The sequence below is a fragment of the Nothoprocta perdicaria genome, unplaced genomic scaffold (assembly GCF_003342845.1).
Source record: "Nothoprocta perdicaria isolate Ctin4 unplaced genomic scaffold, notPer1 scaffold_50, whole genome shotgun sequence".
Taxonomy (NCBI): Eukaryota; Metazoa; Chordata; class Aves; order Tinamiformes; family Tinamidae; genus Nothoprocta; species Nothoprocta perdicaria.
The window spans coordinates 1,360,696-1,380,022 of NW_020455755.1; the positions used below are offsets into that span (position 1 = coordinate 1,360,696).

General features: G+C 53.9%; 1 protein-coding gene across 7 annotated transcripts in view; it reads left to right on the forward strand.

The window, feature by feature from the left end:
• The window catches only part of ACACA (acetyl-CoA carboxylase alpha), a 109,240-nt gene extending 92,953 nt beyond the window's left edge, over window positions 1-16,287 (forward strand). For all 7 annotated transcript variants that reach the window (XM_026047775.1, XM_026047778.1, XM_026047777.1 and 4 more), the window contains 8 exons: window positions 97-193; window positions 718-853; window positions 4,422-4,599; window positions 5,277-5,389; window positions 13,053-13,207; window positions 13,647-13,817; window positions 15,743-15,879; window positions 16,134-16,287. In XM_026047775.1, the coding sequence (XP_025903560.1) occupies window positions 97-193; window positions 718-853; window positions 4,422-4,599; window positions 5,277-5,389; window positions 13,053-13,207; window positions 13,647-13,817; window positions 15,743-15,879; window positions 16,134-16,260 (1,114 nt within the window). In that variant the 3' untranslated portion in view covers window positions 16,261-16,287. The remainder of the gene's footprint in view (window positions 1-96; window positions 194-717; window positions 854-4,421; window positions 4,600-5,276; window positions 5,390-13,052; window positions 13,208-13,646; window positions 13,818-15,742; window positions 15,880-16,133) is intronic.
• Window positions 16,288-19,327: the final 3,040 nt, after the last annotated feature.

Genomic DNA, 19,327 nt, shown 5'->3' on the forward strand with positions numbered 1-19,327 from the left:
TTACTTGTCTCTTTTGAGTATATGCAGGATTGGAAACAATGTCTAGTTTTTTGATGGTAAAAAAATGTGAGTTTTGTTTTCCCTCTGTGTTACCAGGCTGGGAGGAATACCTGTAGGAGTAGTTGCCGTAGAAACCAGAACGGTGGAGCTGAGTATCCCTGCTGATCCTGCAAACCTGGACTCGGAGGCCAAGGTAGGTTGGACGTGTTGGCTGCTTGTCCTCCACAAATACGTCCCAAATGTGGGACCAGAAGTACAGCCATTCCTTGGTCGTGTGTTCATGCACAGCATCGTTGGGACAAGTGAATGGGCGGTTGTGTTGGCGGTTCGTACAGGAGACGTTTGCTCCGTTGTCCTGCTTCTGTTGTGACTGAAGTGGGAGGCTCAAGTGATGCAGGGCCTGGGACCAGGAGGTCTGGCAGGCAAAAACCGGTCCCTGTGCTCTCGCTCGTACTCTTGCTGCTTGGACATTTTGCTTTCCCCCACCTGCTTTCATCACTCCAGCCCTACATCATCTCCCCCATCTGTTCTTCTTCTCCACATGTCCTTTTGTGTCTCTTCTTTCCCAGAAGCGTTGTCCACATTTTTCCATGGGCGAGCAGATCCTAAGCATTTCCCGAGCTGCGCTCGTTGGCTGCACCCTGCATCCGTTTCTGTGGTTTTATGCTGTGTGTTAATAAGTGTTCCAAGTCTTACCAGTCTTTCCCATCACCACAGATCATCCAGCAGGCTGGCCAGGTGTGGTTCCCCGACTCTGCCTTCAAGACTGCCCAGGCTATCAACGACTTCAACAGAGAGGGGCTGCCGCTCATGGTCTTCGCTAATTGGAGAGGCTTCTCCGGTGGCATGAAAGGTGATTATCAACCTGGATAAGGCCGGGAGGGCCGCCGTGCCCTCTCCGTCCCCTCACCAGAGCCCTGCTGCAGCTCAAGTGCCCTGGCGTGGCCTTTGGGCACAGCCCGGCACGCAGGGAGAGCCGAGGCAGGCACAGAAGCAGCTCATGTGCCAGTGGTTTAGTTGCTGACAAAATCTGCAGCTGCCAACATGGGCTAATTAAACACTAATCTCGGGAAGCCCCTTCTGCTGGGGAAGCATTTCATGTCCTTAGGCCTCAGCTTAGAAGTGGGGCTGGGCGAGACATCCGGAATTGCCCGTCTGAAACGTATGGGCATGTTCTGTCAAGTGGAAGCAGCGTGTCTCTGATAATTTTTCACACGAATATTGTCATGTCAAAGACTGTCTCCCAGTTGACTCTTTGGTGGCAACGGTTGTTCATATGAAGTGAACAGTTATAAAACTGCTCAGTTAATATAGCAGCAGTTAGATTTTTGCATTGCATATTGCTACTCTGAATTTTGTGAAGTGCCAAGAATGTGAGATAGATGCTATAAAATTTAAGGAAAAAATGACAGCCTTTTACCTGCGCAGGGCACCTTGCCAGCGCTGAAGTTATAGCTCCACTAATGCAGCAGCAGCAGCTCTGGCTTTAAGCCCAAGGCTGCATGGTTCTGGCGTTGCGTTAGCAGGATGCAAAGAAGCTGTTCAGTTTGCCAAGCACTCCGTGGGGATGGCACAAGGAGGTTCCTTTCCTCTAGAAAATACCTGGTACCTTTTGGGTTCATCTGTGGTCTTCGTGCTGCTGCTGGGCTCCCTTTCTGAGCTGCTTTCCTACTGCACTGCTTACAGGGAAAGTAAGAACGAACGAAGGAACACTCAGAAAAGTTGTAAAATGCCTTGGCTTTCTGTATTGTGGGCTCTTTTCCAGTGCCCTTTTGGGAGAGGATTCCTAAGAAACAGCTTTTGCATTTGAGACAGGAGTGCAGGGTAGGACCAGTGTTGTGAAAATGCCAATGTTTGTGTTGTGTATCCCGTGTCTGCCCCTGGCTCGGAGGAGGAGGAGGGCCGGGTCACGGGGAGGAAGGGCAGAACGGGGCCTTTGCCCTGTTGGTCCGTGCGTTTTCCGCATCCCGTTGTGTGCCGATGGGCTGGGCTGCCTGCACCGTCTCCACGCTCCTCGGGGAGTTGTTTGCAGTTTTGGTGCCGGCGCTGGTTGGGGATTATGCAGGGAGGGAAAATAAACAATTATGCCACCCCTCAGTGCACACAAACACGCTGCCAGGAGCCGACTGCACTGTGGGTAAAATGACTCCAAAATTGTGTGTAATGAGTAGGAAAAGATTAGAGACAGCTCTTGCTATGCTGAAAATTGACATTAGTGGAGGAGGGGAAGAGAAGAAGGGGAAAAAAAGCCCTCTTTACTAGTCGGCCTAGGAGGTCTAATTCAAGCAGTAAAATAAATAAATAAATAACATAAATAAAGGCATATCACAATGGTACTGGTGGTTTCCCCAATGAGCTCCATCTGGCCGGAAGGTTATTCAGCATAATGCAAAATTAAATTATAAAAACTGGCTTGAATATTTAGATGGAGGAGCCATTTGGAAGTGGTTTATTTGGGCGAACCGGCAGTGACCCACGACGGGGAGACATCAAGCGTGAAATTCACTGGAAATTAGCACCGGGGTCTCGGACTCGGCAGGAATAGTTTGATAGCATGCAAATCCCGGCGACATTAAACCACGGCGCTGCCTGTGCTACAGGGTCACTCGCAGTTGCTTTTTCATGTTTTACTTATTATTTTTTCCTGGGCCAGGTTGTAAATAACAACAAAAGAATTTAAACCGTAATGAAAAGGCTGTTCTAGGTCTCGGCGTGCGTGGGCACCGTGGCTGGCACGTGACGCTCCAGGAGGGCCAGCAGGAGCCTGCAGCCCAGCGCGCCCGAGCGCCGTGTTCCCCTCGAGGTGCTGCCTGCTGATCCCGGCGGGCTCGTGACATCGCTTGCAGTGTACGCACGAGCGTGCACGAAGGCAGCTCGCTTGGGTTGTCTTTGCAGTGTTCCTGAGACCTTCCCTAGTTCTGCGCCTCTGTTTTACCTCCTAAAAGAAGTCGGTATAAATACATATATAAAATACTGAGTTAAGCCTGCTGTGGGCTCTAGGAAAAGCTCTACTTTGTGATCCCAGCGCAGATAACTGCGTACAGAAGCACATGGTGGAGAAGCTCGTGCTTGTGGAGAGCGTAATAGCCTCCTCTTGAAAGCATTCCAGTCACAGAAGTAGTTCCCTGACCTTGCTGATGCCCAGCTAAGCTCAGGAAGATGTTGGGAATAGAAAGTTTCTCTGCTCTTCCTCCCTCTCCCTTGTTCAAACAAGCAGCGCTTTTTTTTATTCTGCACCTAAGCTGAGTAAAATATATACCCTTGGCAGGAGTGAAAAATGTATTGCTAATTATGCAATTATTTTATTATGTAGCACTAGTAAAAAATGTCTAGTAAAGAATTAATTCAGTTAAAATAATTTGAATCAAGCAATTATTTTCTTAACACTAGAATTAGCTGAAAGTACTTCAAGTGGTTTATTACTAGCACTACATAATAAAATAATTGTGTAATTAGTAATAAATTTGTCACCCCTTTTGAGGTCTTTTTCTTCGCTCAGGACAGTGAAATGAAAAGGTTGGCGTTTGGCTTGGTTCTTAGTCCCCACTGTCTCAGGCAGAATTTGTGTTTGTTCTGAGTAGCAGGAAATGGATTTTTCTTCTCTTCATCAGCACTTGAAGTTTCGTAAAGAATAGAAATTTCTTTAAGTTTCTTAAAGAATTGAAAATGTGAGAATGTGAAACGCCTTTTCTGGGGTGCTTGGATAATGCCCTTGCAAAGGAACTGGAGAGAGCGCAGGAGGAGCTGGGCTGTGCTGCCCGTGGCGCCGGGGCTGCGTCCTGGGTGATGCTGGCCTTTACACGGGGGTTAAATGCTGTGGGGACCTCGCCTGAAGTCGCCTCCTGCCCAGAAAGGAGGATGCTCCGGGTTCTGTAGGGATTTCAGGTGAATTAATGGACATGTGTTCGTCTTGATGCTGCCATATATAATAGCATATAGCAATATATATATTTCAGTCTGTGTTCTTTACGAACTGCATGGTCTTTACATGGTGGAGTTACTAATTTTACACAAAATACTTTAAATTGTAATGCAGGAAGAGAAGAATTCTTTTCTATATATGAACCCTCCCCACATGCAGATCTTTATCAAGCTGTGCAAAAAGTCCCCTGCTCGTCAGTGTCCCATGCACATTCCATGAATTTCAGTCTGGCTCCATATTCGTGAGTGTGAAACTGAGCGGATGCAGCCGTGTTCAGGTCACAGTATGTGGGTTAAACTTCCGAATTGCCGAAATCCTCCTTGGCTGGAGCGAGAAGGTCGGTAATGGGGCGTCTCGAGGAGTCCCAGTGAGCCAGGCTGAGGTGACAGGTGACGATGGTGATGGTGACGGTGGCAGGAGGACGTGCGGGGAGAGCGGAGCGGCCGGCGTCCCCCCGGCTGGCGCGCTGTGCCTTCAGTGCCCTCTGCTTTCCCTGCAGACATGTACGACCAAGTGCTCAAGTTCGGCGCCTACATCGTGGACGGCCTGCGGGAGTATCGGCAGCCCGTGCTCATCTACATCCCGCCGCAGGCGGAGCTGCGAGGAGGCTCCTGGGCTGTCATTGATCCCACCATTAATCCCCGTCACATGGAGATGTACGCGGACCGGGAGAGCAGGTAGGGCGGCCTCCTCCTCCTCCCACAGCCTCCTGCTTTGAGGCACCGTTGCTGGTGGAATGGGAAGCTCCCAGAGGATGAGGTTGTTGGCCAGGTATTTGCACGTGCTGCTTCATGCTTGCAAGTGACTGCCTTCATGTACAGTTTTGCAGGTTAAATAAGTGTGGCGATTGTAGGGTCTCTCAGGTACGGGTTTGGGGAGTTTCACTCTGTTCTAAAAGACCTTCACCATTCAAGACGGAAGGGATTTTACTTACCAAGCCTAAGTTCCTGGTGACGTTTTCCTCTGGCTGTGACCTGGGAAGTGGGCAGGATCGCTAATGAAAGTGCTTGGTTAATTGGTTTGTTTCATAAGGCTTGCAACCATTTGAAGGGGCTCTTGGGTCACAGCTTGAAAGAGCCTACCGAAAAGTGGTGTTTGCAGCAGCCTGTGTTGCACATATAATTGGATAGACGTGTTTCTGTGAAGCCTTTTATGCATTTATGGCATTGGATAAATAATAGCTAAGAATCTTTCTTTCTTGTTCTCCCTTCTCTTTGTTTTCTCTCCTTCCCTCCACCCCTCTTCTCTCTTTTCTGCATACTTTCTAGACAACGTTGAACCATTCCATTTTGTGTTTCCCCTTGTCTGATGACCTGAAAGTGCCTTTCTTTTCTCTTTTCCCGTCACCGATCAGAGGAGGAATCCTGGAACCGGAGGGGACAGTAGAAATCAAATTCCGCAGGAAAGATCTGGTGAAGACGATGAGGCGGGTGGACCCCATCTACATGCGCCTGGCGGAGCGACTGGGTACGTCTGCACTTGGGTGCTGGGGATCAATGATCCGTTCAGCTGGTAGCTAATGAATGTGTTTATAGACCTTAAAAAGGGGCACTCAGGCGTTTTATCAAATTCATGATAATTTTTATTTACTGTCATCTAAGTTGGGAAGAAAACCAGATGAGACAAGCTGCATGTATGTATGCGTGGGAGGTGATACCCGTGTACGTAGAGCAGACCCCGTGTGTGTGTAATGGATGGAGCATCTTCTTAAACCTTTTTTTTTTCTCCTTTAAAATGATTCAGCCTTACACACACGTGCCTAACCCTGGGTTCCTTCTCAGCAACTGCTGCTTCAGAACATCCTGGGCCAAACCTTAGCTGGTGTCTGTTGGCAAAGCTAAGGATTTGGTCAGAGATGTTTGCTGGGCTGTCACTGTGGGTGTGAGGCAGTTACGAGTGATGATGTCTGTCCGTGCTGCAGTTTCAACAGCGTGCAATATTCTTCACCTTCTCCCAAAAACACAGGGTAATTTCCAATGCTCGGTGCGCTGCACCTACCGGATTATAGCGGGCTTTTTGTTGCAAGAGATCCCAAAGCCTGGTGTATTCCCAGTTAACTGAAAGAGTATTTAGCAAAACGCACTTAGTGTCTGGTATGTACTCTCTTGGGGGAGCAGACTCTTTAAAGAGTTCTCTACCAAGTCTGCTCTAGAAGTATAACCATACAGAGCCTCTTTGCTCCTCCACAACATACTGGAGTTTCGTAGTGAAGGAAGTGCACTTTGTGGGTATAGTTTGAATTTACAAATCCTCTTGGGATCCTTCAGGAGAAAAACTTTTTTTTAAATTTATGGTAGCACAACAATTTATACCAAAATAACCATTCCAGTCCACCTTTGGAAGAGAGCAGTAACTGGGAAGGGTGCAGCAAATATTAAGCATCAGACTGCTGTCTGAAAGTCAGCTTATAACTCAAGTCTTTGATGGCATCCACTCTTTCTCAATTTAAAAGAGAATTTTAAAATATGCCTCTGCGCTGGTATGTGTTGGAGTTGAGACCTTGCTTGTGCGCGCTGCGTGCTGCTGCAGCGGAGGAAGGGGACGGCCAGATCCGGAGGGATACGCGCTGCTCTTTGCCTGCTTCTGAAAACAAATGTCACTGTTTGTAGGTGCAGCAGGGGGTTCTTTCCACGGAAGAACCAGCTTTGGCCCGTGCTAGACTGTGCAGCGTCCCCAGGGCCAGGGGAGGTGGCCACAGGCTGCGGTGGCAGTCGCGCTGCCCCTCGCCAGGGGTCCCTGCCCCTCTCCCATCCCACGGGACGCGTGGCCGGGATATGGGAATGGGCAGTGCTGCAGGAGGCCCTTGGAGAGGGCTCAATCTCAGCCTGGCCAGAAAAAACGGCCACTCCTCTGCTCCCAAAGCGGCCTCAGCCCCGCGGGGACAAGGACAAGCAGATTGCTACCCCGGCCTCAAAATGCAGAGGGAGGAGGCAGGAGCCCGTGCAGGGGCTTTCCTTCCCCCCCTCCCCTGCACTGGGTAATTACTCCCAGCAAACTCCATACACTTTAATTAAAATGACTGCAACGCCAGAGCAAGTCACTTACAACTGTACGTACAGAGAGCTCTAAAAGCTTCACTGCCTGATAAGCATCTCACTTAGATGGCTCGTAATTGCTCCCAGCATCGGGCAATCATTGCTGTTGTTTTGCCACTAATTCCGTGCCATAGCAGGAAAGCAGGACACATGGAATTGCATAATTTTTTCTCTTTTTTTTTTCTTTTTTTTTTTTTTTTTGCTGGTTTTCTTTCTGGCCAATTTAAAATTTGTCAAAGTCGGTCTTCTTCTGGATCACTGCCCTTTGATATTTCGCGCACTCCATTTGCCACAAACAAGCCGCAGGGCCGCAGTTCATGCTGACTCCAGCAGAAGCAGAGAAAGCTCCATTTATCTTACACCGCCTGCTGAATTCTTACTCATTAGCTGGGGGTTCACTGCCTCTCTTTAACCCCTGAGTGGCTGTCATCCCTCCCCGGAGCTGCTGAAGAGCAGGGCGGGCGCTGCTGGCGGGCGCCGGGACGAGGACTCGGCTGCAGCATCTTCACACCCCGCGCTGGCCGCGCGAGCGGGGAGCGCCCGGCCTGCCGCGTATTGAATAATTTGACATAAATCTGCTCATTATCAATTCCCTGGCACTATTGCTGAAATGTTGATTAGCCCCGTGGTTTATTGGAACGTCACTCAGAGCCGGGCTCGGTGTTGCGGGGAGGGGACAGCGGCCGCCCGTCGGCAGCGCCCTCGGCACGAGGGTGCCGCTGCGTGCTGGTGCTTTGCTGCAGCGAGAGCAAAGCGGTTAGGGGAGGCAGCAAAATGAACTTGGTCATGCAGATTTCAGGCATCGAGCGTAAGAGGGTTATGTGTGTAATGCGCCGGCTGCACAATGTAATGTGAGCAAAGATTTGGGCCAATTTTAGTGAAAGGAATGGCAAAATGGCTCCAGTTAGAGCAAGATTGGATAGTGCGTTTTCTCATTTTTTCTCATTGATCTGTCTCAGACTAAAAGGGAGACGCCTGTTATTCATCTGGTAGATCTGACTGTAGTGTAAATATCCTCTTCAGCCAGTCCTATGGCGGTTGCCTATTTGCTGGCATGTGTCTTTTTTTTTTTCTAGTTAATGCCCATATTTTACCTGTGTGTGTCTGTATTTATGTATTTGTACTTGGTGACACCTTGCCCAAGGTGTGAGGAGGGGCTGCTGCTCCAGAACTCGCAAACACAGATGCTCTAAAGCGCCCTCAACGCTCCGCAGATAAAATGAGCCCTGGCTGCTGGTTCCTGATGTCCTGCTCGCTGTAATAGGCCAAAGAGCTTGCAAGACATTTCTGGAGCTTCCCAGGAAGGAGCTGCAGAGCTGAGCTGGTGGTGCTGCCCGTTCCTCCGTGCACGGGGCACAGCCAACCTGCAGGGCCCTGGGCTCCTGGGAACAGCGGTTTCCTGAGTGCCTGGAGACTTCCATGCTGTGACCTGCTTCATTCCCAGCTTTTTCCTGGGAAGTTCAATTGCAGTTCAGAAGTCTAGTCCTTTTAGTCTAGTCTTTTTCGTTGTTGTCTGTGTTGTAATTAATCAAAACACCGTCTCTTTGCTTGGTTAACAGCTAAGAGAAACGTTGCTCTCGGCAGTGAGCGGAGCTGCAACTTCTTGTCTTTTTAGGCAGTGCCGATGTTCGGGACAGCCTCTGCATGCAAGTGCTTAATTTGCAGTCTGGAAGAGCAAGCGCCCGTGCCCGTCAGCCCCTTGGTGACAATCGGCATCCCCAGTTTTTCTCCCAGCAGGGTGGTAGGTGATCCCCCCAGTGCCCACTTTCTGGAATTCCACCCGCCACACTTGGCCCATTTGCTGCACCGCTGCCTTGAGGCCTGAGCTGCTGGAGGGGAGCAGGGCAGCGCAGAGCTCGGCGCAGCTGGACCGTGATGTTTCAACCCCTGTCGTGAGCCCGTGTGACCTTCACTGGTATTTCATACTGCACCTTTATACCATAAATCCTGCTGAATATTTAGTGAAGCAATTACAAGCAGTCTCATTTAAAGAAACAAGCAACGACAACCAGAACCCGCCCGTGTCTGCAGGGACGCGCGCTCTGAGTGACCTTGTCCGTGCCGCTCTTGCGGGGCGGCCTGGAAGGGGCTGCTGGTCTTGCAGCCCTTGCTGAGTTCCTGCAGGCCAGGCCTTGGAGGCCAGTTCCCTTAGGCCAGGCCTAAGGGGAGCTGGAGAGAGGGCGAGATTGGGGTGGAAAGGTTGAGTTTTGTTCCAGGTGTGGAATTAAATGGGACAGCGATAAAGCTGCTCTTGATGCCGTTGGGTGCAGAGTGGAGCTTGTTTCCACAGGACCCCCCTCAACCCAGGCTGCCCTGTGGTTTAAGTGCTTTGCTGGCAAGAAGGGCTGTAATGAATCCCAGAATGAGTGTCTTCTGGGAAGAAACGGATTTCCCTGTAAGGATTGCACCATTGGAATGGTGCAATGGATTTGCCTGTAAGGATTGCACCATTGGGGAAATCTGGGGAGGCCCCTTCGTGTGGCCTGGAATAGGCAGAAAAACCAAGCGAGGAAACGTGCGGCTGTGCGAGGGCGAGGGAGAAAATCCCACATTTTAGCAGCTTGGAAACCATAAACCATCAAATTGATTCAGAAGCTGCCCGGCTCTCTGCAATCAGGGGGAACCTACAATAACATTTCTTGAAGTCATTTTGTCTAACCTGCTAAACTGGTCATATTTAAAAAAAAGCACTTTGCTCCTGACCGTTATGGGAGGCCGTGATTCACGGAGCCGCGGAGCCGCCGCCGGCAGGGCCGTTATTAAGGGCCCGGCGCCCGCGCGGGCCGGCCGCTCCCCGGCCGGAGCCGCCGCCGGCCGCTCGTCCCGCGGGGCTGCCGCGCAGCGGGGCACAAATCACAATAGTTTAGGGGCTGCTTCCTCTGCCGTGAGGCTGCCGCTTAACTCGGGGAGAGGCGTATAAATTCATACCGGAGCGCTCCGCGGGCGAGGGCTCCCGCGGGATTTATGGCCGCTGCCTCTGCATTTGTCTGCGCAGGGAGGGCAGCTCCGCTGAAGTCTTCTTCTCCCATGGGAGCCGTAAAGCAGCGGCCGGCCCCGCGGCGCGAGCCCTGCGGGCGCGCGAGTCCTGCGGGCGCGCGGCCTCTTGCCCTGTGGAGGTCCCCTTTGGTTCACTGCAGCGTGTGCCCGGTGCTGTGGAGGGGCTCCGGGCGCTGGGACACGGGCTGCTCCCGCGGGAGCAGGCGGCAGCGCTGGCTCCAGGCCTGGAGCAGCCTCGTGCGCGTCGCTCTTCGACCTTCAGCAGAGATTCGCCAGCCGCTTCCCTGTCCGTGTCCCTGATGCTTCCCCAGGGTAAGTTGTCAACTCCATCACTGCGACAGCCAGGAAAGGCAGACAGAAAGGAAGGAAACGCCAGCGAGGGAGCAGCCCCGGCGCCGAGCCCCAGGGCCGCGTGCGCCCGGCAGCGAGGGGAGCCGCCGCTTGCCCTCCTCGCACCCCGGCGCGTGTCCCGGCCCCGCGGCCCGTTCCCGGCGCTGCCGCGTTTGTCCCTCCATCGATCGGCAGCCGATCCATACCGAGAGGTCTGTAGCGCTCCTATGATTTAAACTGGGGCGGTTTCATTAACTGTGTAGTACCTTTAGAGCAAAGGAATCCCATATTTTAGCTCCCCTCTTCTTTCCTCCCAAGATTTGTGGAGGGAGACTTTTCTGCGAAATAAATAAATAAAGCCCAAGCTCTCCGAAAAACCCTGAGGCCTCAAGATCTGACTAGAAAAGAAAGAAAACCATTCCAAGATATTTAATTGTACAGGGGGCTTACAGGATTGATCGAGAGCTTAGCTTTTTACAATAGTCCAGTGAATAAGAAATGCTCCTGACAAACGATCGATGATGGGATAATCACTCTTTATCCCCCCTCCTCATTGTTACCTTCTTTCTTTCAGGAGAACAGGGTTCAGAAGTCAAAAATCTTTATAGACGCTGCTTTTAAATTAAGCAGAAAATAGACATTGACATATTTGTTAATCTCACCTAAATCATTACTGGGCCTGGCTGGTTTGGCTGTACAAGAGGGTGGCAGCTCGGCCAGAATGCATGAGCATTGCTGCCTTAAGTGCACGCCTTGCCATTTAAAACAGGGAGCTGGGGAACGTAACATGGATAAATATATATAATTTTTAATTCTGAAGGTTCTAAGAGTAGCTTCTCTTAATTAAAAGCTTCTTAACCGCATTTGGGAGGTTAGGCAGCATTTATATTGGGAGATGCGTGAAAACATTCCTTCACTAGAAGGATTTGCTGTCCAGCTGACCTGGGGCTTTTCGAGGAGTGTGTGGAGAATACCCAGCCCTGTCCTCGTTTGGAAGGAAATACAAACCAGCTTGTGCCAAGCAGGAAGGAAAAGGGAAAGGAGAAGGAAAAGCAGGGAGCTGCAGGCAGAGCCCCTGGCGGGTCGGAGCCAGGAGCCCGGAGCCCAGCCTTGAGTGATGGTGCTCCCGGGGCTCCGCTCCCGGATCCGGCACCGCCAGCAGCAGATGCTGCAGGAAAGAGCACAGGCATCACCCAAGAAGTCTACGGCAGACTTTTCTTGCATGACTTTTCTTCAAATCCAGTTGTACTCTTGGCATCCAGAACGTCCCATGGCAACAGTTTCCCCCATTGGGTTGCGCATTGTGTGAAAAAAGTGCTCCCTGTTGTTGTTTTCCCCTAACGCATCTGCCTGCTGATTTTGTCTGGTTTTATTGAGAGGCACTTGGCTGGCTCCGGCTCTCGGCTTCGATTCCAGAGCTGTTTATTGTCCGGCTGGACAATCCCCGCGCCGCTGCCGCTCGTCCTGCTCTGCCTCGTGCAGCCACTGCCTCGGCGGCGGCCGCCCGGCGCCTGACAGTTTAACAATAGGTGCTGATGTTACAATAGATGTTGCATTTAATCCCATTGACATTCCTTCGCAAACAATAAAGATTAAAAACAGCAAAAAGGAGCTTGGTGGTGCTCACATACCACAAAACACAGTCGTGATATTCAGGCTGCAAGATAATAAGACAGAGCATGTCCAGCACTGAGGCGCAGCGCCCGCTTTTGTTCCAGGTTCTCCGTTGGCTTCTTAGGCTTGTGGCTGGCATGGCACTCAGTTTTGCATCGTGGCGTCCTCCTCCGTTCATCCTCATCGTGCAATCCTCCTCTGATTGCAGGATGCAAGCTTGCATCCTGCTTGTAATCCTGCTTGCATCCCGCTTGTATCCACAGCCTTCAGCTGAACCCAAATGGGCTCTAAATACCAGGCCTCTGCACAAGCACCTCTTGCACGGGTGTTTTTAAGCAGGCTGCAGGCAGCATCAACCTGCCGTGCTTGCCCCAGGGCCAGCCTTGATTGGGGTAAATTCCTGCAGGATCGGTGAAGAGTTGCCCTTGTGTCGGGTTGTGCAAACTGCTCTGTCCCATTCCAGCTCTCTGCAGGAGGGGAGAAAGGGGCTTTCGGCTCTTGGCATTGCAGAGGAGCAGCTGCTCTCAGCCATTCATTGGACCTGGCACTGCACAGAGAAGAGGAGGCCTCTAGATGGTTTCTGAAAATGAGGGTGGCTGAGTCGTGGTCACCACGAGTTCCTTTTGAACCCAGGTGTCTGAGCTTAGGGCGCCGGGCAGCTTTGTGAGGAGCACCTTGATGCAGCTGGGGGTCCCAGTAGCACCCTGCGGGTGTCATTCTGGTCTGGCACCATGCCGTCCGGCTAGTGCCTTCATGGGGTGACATTAATCAGAAATTGTTTTAACGAGTGCGTTTGTTTTAACCAAAGCTAATTTTATCTGAGCTCGGTGTTTTAAGGTAAACTAAAAATTATGAACTCCATAGGACATCTTCTTGACACAGTTTTCCTCTTGTCCATCATCCTGAGCGAAACCGGTGTGTGTCAATCACTGCTAAAGCCAATGCTCCGTGGGGATTTTTAGCATCCATAACTTGTTTGTTTTCCTAACGAGACAGTGGTAGTAACAGCTGCTAGTAGGAACCAGCCTACAGGAAAACCTGGGGCTGAATATGTGGTGTGACATTGCCCGTGTTTCTGGCTAAACGAAGTGCGTGTAGGGACATTAATCTCTTTTAGGAGCGAGTGTCTGACTCGGAGCTGTGCCCGCTTGCAGGTACGCCTGAGCTGAGCCCCGCCGACCGCAAAGAGCTGGAGACGAAGCTGAAGGAGCGGGAGGAATTCCTCACTCCCATTTACCACCAGGTAGCCATGCAGTTTGCAGACCTGCACGACACGCCGGGCCGCATGCAGGAGAAAGGGGCCATCACCGTGAGTAGCAGGGCCCTTCCCTCGGGACACTGCGGGAGGGCTTGGCACGGGCTGACCCAGCTGAGAACTGGCAGCCCCGAAGGGTCTGCGGCCCGTGGTGGCCCTCGGAGATGGGAAGGGCTGTAAGGAAGCAGCAGAACCCAAGTCCCCGTGTCAGAGTTCTAACCCTGGCCCATTAGGTGCAGGTTTCGCTGCTTCCCTCTCCCCTCGAGCACTGATTTCTTGGGTTGTGCTGCTCACCTGCGAGCTGTGTCCCTGCAGCGGGGAAGGAGGCCACACGCTGTGTCAGGGGCTCACGTGGAAGTCTTCAAAGCTCCCGAACAGGAGCCTCTGCACAGCTCGTGCAGGCAGCAGAACTGAGTGTGTGTGAGTGCACACATTCCTCCCCGAGCACGGAAAATGTCCCTCCTCACTTGTCCTTCTCCGCTCCACGTCGCAGGACATTCTAGACTGGAAAACTTCCCGTACGTTCTTCTACTGGAGGTTAAGACGTCTTCTGCTGGAAGACGTAGTCAAGAAGAAGATCCATGATGCCAATCCTGAGCTGACCGATGGGCAAATCCAGGCTATGCTGAGGCGCTGGTTTGTGGAAGTCGAAGGGACCGTAAAGGTAAATGAAAAAGCAGTTTCTCCAGGGCAGTTGTCTTTCCTGGGCTTAAGTTCAATGAGGTCCTCCCAAAAGGGCACTGAGGTCTGTTTTTTAATTACAATGTCAGGGGACTTTTTTAGGTGATGAGCAAGAACTTTTGGGCAGTTTTCCTGGTCATGAGTAGCTTTATTGAGCTACTTTTTATTATCCAAACGCCTGCACACACAGGGTCACCTAGAGCAGGTGGCACAGGGTGGCATCCAGGTGGATTTGGAAGATCTCCAGAGAAGGAGACCCCACAGCCTCCCTGGGGAGCCTGTGCCAGGCTCTGGCACCTTCTCTGTCAGGATTTATTTCCTTAAGTTCCCGTGGAACTTTTGGTGCTTCAGTTTGTGGCTGTTTCCTTTAGTCCCTGCCCTGCGGCTCTGTGGGACAGGACCCCCGGGCTGGGGAAGGGGCCCTGGCACCCTCCTCGTCTGGAAGCTTGCCTGGGATTTCTGCTTCTAGTCGTGCTTGAATCCTGAGGCTGGCAATCTCTGCAGAGCGATCGCTGGCGCTGCTCTTGGCTTGTTTTTGTTGCAATCCTCCAATCTGGACCCTTTATTTTATTTTATTTTGGTATTTTAAGTCACAAACACTCAAGGGGTTCCAGAGGCAGGAAGGGGGGAGTGTTCCCTGGAGGGCAGCAGTTTTCCAAGGTAGTGTCTGAGTGTCTTTAAAAGCGGGCATCTCGTTAGCTAATACATTACACCAATCAAGGAGAGTTATCTTAAGCCACAATTAATCTGCTCCCTGGCATATGTTGATAGGAAAGCATCATGCTGTTTCTTAATTAAAAGCAAACGGATTAAAAATGATTAATAAGAGTATTAAATATTCTCCTAAACTAAAAGCTTTGGGATTCTTGGGTAAATCTAGCTTTATGCAGGTCTGCAACCACGAGGCAGCTGCTGGGCTTCTTTCCCTTCCCTGAAATCTTCCCAAGTGCCCTGCTTTGTATGCAGGGAGCATTCCTGGCATGTCTAGGGGCAGAAACAAGGAGCAGAAATGACCAAGTTTAAAATAACAATAAGAAAAAAAAAACAATGAAATAAGCAAAATCGTAAGACTGAAATGACATCACTGTTTTGAGTCAATCCTATGGATAATGTTTAAGGAAAGGGGCCATGATGGGAGCCGGGCAGCCGCCTGGTGCCTCCCCGTTGCGTGTCCGAGGCCGGGCTCTGCAGCCAGTACCCAAAGCTCCCGATCCCGATCCCAATTCCCATCCCCATCCCAATCCTGGCTGGGGCTTCCCCTTGGAGCGGTGCCCCCCGCCGCCTCCCCGTCCCAGAGCCACCGATTAAATTAGCCCGCCGAGCTCATTGTCATTCTGACTTTGACTTCGTTAGTGATAACAGAGAAGGATAGTGCACCTTTAAATGACGAGCTTTGTGTTTAATTACCCAAATAAAATGACATAAATATGAATGAGTGCTAATGGTGGTACTTGCTTTTCCGGAAGCCATTAACAAAACGATTCTTAAATGATTTGTAAAGAAAATGAGAGGAGGAGAGAGGAGCGAGAAGGCTATTAGGCGGCTAACACCCTCCTGAGTTATTATGTAGTCAACTAGCTAGCAAATATCGGGGGGCAGGATCTTGGGAGGAGAAGGGGCTTGTTGTGGGGTGGCTGGACGCAGGGCATGGCGCCTGTGGCGCAGGTGGCACCAGCTGCGGGTGACAGGGAGCCCGGGATGGGCAGCGTCCCCGGCCTCATCCCTCCGGGGTGCTGCTGGTTCAGGAGGGTCACAAGAAATCGACCGTCCTGTGACTTGTGCTGAAGGGCGGCTGGGTGCGTGGAAGCCCAGCAGGGGATGGGCGGCCAGTATTTCAGCCCGGCTTAGCCGGAGTCGCTGGTCGCGTCGAGGAAGGGGCTCCAGGGGTGACGCCCGCTCTGCTCGCAGGCCTATCTGTGGGACAGCAACAAGGACCTCGTGGAGTGGCTGGAGAAGCAGCTGGCGGAGGAGGAGGGCGTCCGCTCCGTGGTGGATGAGAACATCAAGTACATCTCGCGGGACTACATTCTGAAGCAGATCCGGAGGTGAGCGGGGCCGGCGCCGCGCGTCCTGGCGCTGCCGGGGGTCGCGCCGTGCGGGACAGCCGGTGTCACCCATGGTGGCCCCGGGGCTGGGACCCCCTTCGCTGCAGCCCCGTTGGTGCCTGTCCCGAGGGAGCGCTGGGGCCGCATGGGGGGCTCATTTCCATCGGTAGACGGAAGGGCAGGGAGGGGAGGCTGGGGGCACAGAGGGGACACGGGCGCGCGGCGCCGCGGCTGAAGCTCTCGCCTCTCTGCAGCCTGGTGCAGGCCAACCCCGAGGTGGCCATGGATTCCATCGTGCACATGACCCAGCACATCTCGCCCACGCAGCGAGCCGAGATCGTGCGCATCCTCTCCACGATGGACTCGCCCTCCTCGACGTAGGCGCGGCGGCCTCGGGCGCTCCCGGCAGCGGGCGCGGGGCCGGACGGGCCCTCGAGCCGCCTGCAGGGACTGCGGAGCAGCCTGTGCGGAGGAGGCGCCCGTGGACACGGCGGAGGCCCGCGCGGGCGAGCGGCCGCGGGCTGCGTCCCTCTCACGGTACCTTATTTATTCAGCGGGGCAGAGCGTGGCCCGGCGGGGCGGCCCGGCCAGGCCATGAAGGGCACGCGGTGCCGTGACGCCTGGCGCTGCGCCGCCTGCTCCTGCTCACAAGTGCCAACGTGGGAGCCCGGGGGGCCCCCGCGGCACCGTGCCCGGCTCCATGGACCTGCTGGGTGGCTTTGGGGCAGGGAGAGGGCAGCAGAGCCCCGGCCGCTCCTGCGCGCCCTCCCTGCTGGCCCTGAGGGGCCCTTCCCGCCCCTGCGCCACGCGGGGCTGGTCCCTCCACACGAGGGGCGGGAGGCCGCGGTGCCGGGGGGACGGGGCAGCTCTCGGGGGGTTGTGGAGGCGCCAGGGGAGCCCACGCGGCGGCTGCCGCTGCCCTCGCCGGCCTCGGAGCTGCGGGAGCGGCTCCTGCCCGGGGACCCTGCGGTGCCGATCCCGCCATCCCGGCCACTCGTGTCCCCGTGGGCAGCGTGGGAGGGAGCAGGGGCAGGAGCCCCCGGCCTTGTTTTAAGAGCAGGTAGAGGCTGTGGTGGAGGGAGGCGGGAGCCCTCGCCCTGAGCACTGCCCCAAGCGCCCCTTGGGTGTCACAGCTCCTCCCTCAGCTCCGCACCAGAGGGGTCGGTCTAGGGGACAGGGACTCGCAGGGGCCTCCCGTGGGGCAGCCCGTGGGGCCGGCGCTCCTGCCCCTGCTTGGCAGGGCTGCGTGCTCAGAACCAGCCTGCGCCCTCGTCCGATGCAGGAGCCTCTTTCCCAGGGGAGCCCCAGCAACCCCCAGTGCTGCCCGGGCCGGCTCCGCAGCCCGGGCTCCGGGTGCCATAACTGCCTCTCGCCAGCGGCCTCGGAGCGCGCCCGGAGCCGCTGCCCGGGACGGCGAGAGCCAGAGGTGCCAAAGCGGCCCCGGAGCCCCGGCTGCCGCCCCCGGGCTGCTCCGGGCCGACGGCTCCAGGCAGCGGCTCCCGGGCGCCGGCTCCGCTCCACGCGGGGCCGAGCGGCTGCGCTGCCGTCGGGTGGGCGCGGGGCCGGGGCCGCGGCCGCCGTCTTCCACTTACCTCAGTTTCTTTTAATAAAAAGAGCCGATTCCAGGTGTGTGTCCCAGGAGTGCGAGTCTGTCCCGCGCGCAGCCCCGCGCAGGGCGCTGCTCCCGGCGCCGCTTCTGCCCCCGCGCGGACCCCAAAGCGGGGCCCGGGCGCCCCGAGCAGCCCCCGCTGCCAGCCCCACGGGGAGAAACATCCATCAGCCCCACAAACACCGGCCGCTTGGCAGGGGAGGGCCCTGCGCAACTCCAGAACACATTTAAAACTCTTCAGCCTAAAATATCTACATATTAAAATGCCAAGAAAAGAAGTACCAAAGCTGTAAGCTCTCAAAAGCCCAAGATCAAAGTGCCATCATCTTTTAATGTAAACCTTTTGTTGCATCAACAGTCTTAAGAGGGATGAGAGACATCAAAATAAAAACTGAGACAAACCGCAGCTTTGTAGCTGGTTTTTGTTTTAGTCTCTTCTCTCAATTTGGGCCATGAAATAGGTCAGCTCCATTACTGATCAGCCTTCCCACAAATATTTAAAACAAATTGAATTGCACACCCAATACCCATCACAATTACGCCAGGCACAATAACTAAATTAGCAATTCAACAAAATAATTGGAAATGCGATTCTCTCCCTTCCCCAGCCTCCCTCAGGGCCTGGGCCGATCTATGGGGGGAAAACTCTGCTTTGCTAATTCCGCAGCTAATTAGAGACACGCTCGTAAATGAAGTTGTTTGTCTGGAAGTTGCACCTCGGCGGCGCGGGGTCAGGGCCCCGCGGGGCTGCGGAGCGGGAAGCGCGCAGGACGCGTGTCCCGGAGCCGGGGGCGCTTCCTGCGGTGGGAGACAGACGGGGTGGGACCGGCCCCGGTGCCGCTGCCCCTGGCGAAGCGGCTCCATCGGATGGTGCGGGAGCCGGGAGCGCTCCGGGGGCAGCGACGGGCGCTGCCGCACGAGCCCCGTGTGCGGAGCCGCGAGCTGGGAGGGAGGAGATGGGGCCGCACACGGGGACAGTGTGACCGGACAGACAGACAGTGTGACCGGATGGACAGATGAGACAACAACAGGCAAAGGGTGCTGCACACCCACAGGGTGACGCTGCGGGAGGGACAGACACAATGGGGAGTGTCCATCCATACTCGCACTGTGTGTCCATCTGTCCTTCCTTAGTGACTCTGTGTCCGTCTGTCCTTCTATACTGTCACTTGGTGTCCATCTGTCCTTCCATATGGACTGTCACGCTGTGTGTCCATCTGTCCATGTCCGGCTGTCCTTCCATCCTCTCACTGTGGGTCTGTGTCCGGCTGTCCTTCCATATAGACCGTCACTGTGTGTCTGTCCTTCTATACGGTCACTCTGTGTGTCTATGTGTCCATGTCCATCTGTCCGTCCATATTGACTGTCCCGCTGTCTGTCCATATCCGTCTGTCCTTCCATATTGACTGTCACTGTATTTGTGTCTGTCCTTCCATATCAACAGTCTGTCTGTCCGTGTCCATCTGTCCTTCCATACTGTCACTCCGTGTCTGGCTCTCCGTGGCCGTTTGTCCTTCCATATTGCCGCTGTGTCTGTCTGTCCTTCCACACAGACTGTCACTGGCTGTCCTTCCATAAGGACTGCCACACTGTGCCTGTGTCCGTCTGTCCTTCCACATACTCTAGTACTTTTTCCGTTTGTCCGTCTGTCCTTCCATAGAGACTGTGCCTCTGTGTGTGTTTGTGTGCGCGTGCAGCTCTCTGTTCCGCTGTGTCTGTGTCCTTCCATACAGCCTGTGTGTGCATGAGCTGCTGTGTGCGTCCTTCTGTGGCACTGTTTGTCTGGCCTTCCATACAGCGTGTGTGTGTGTGTGTGTGTGTGTGTGTGTGTGTGTGTGT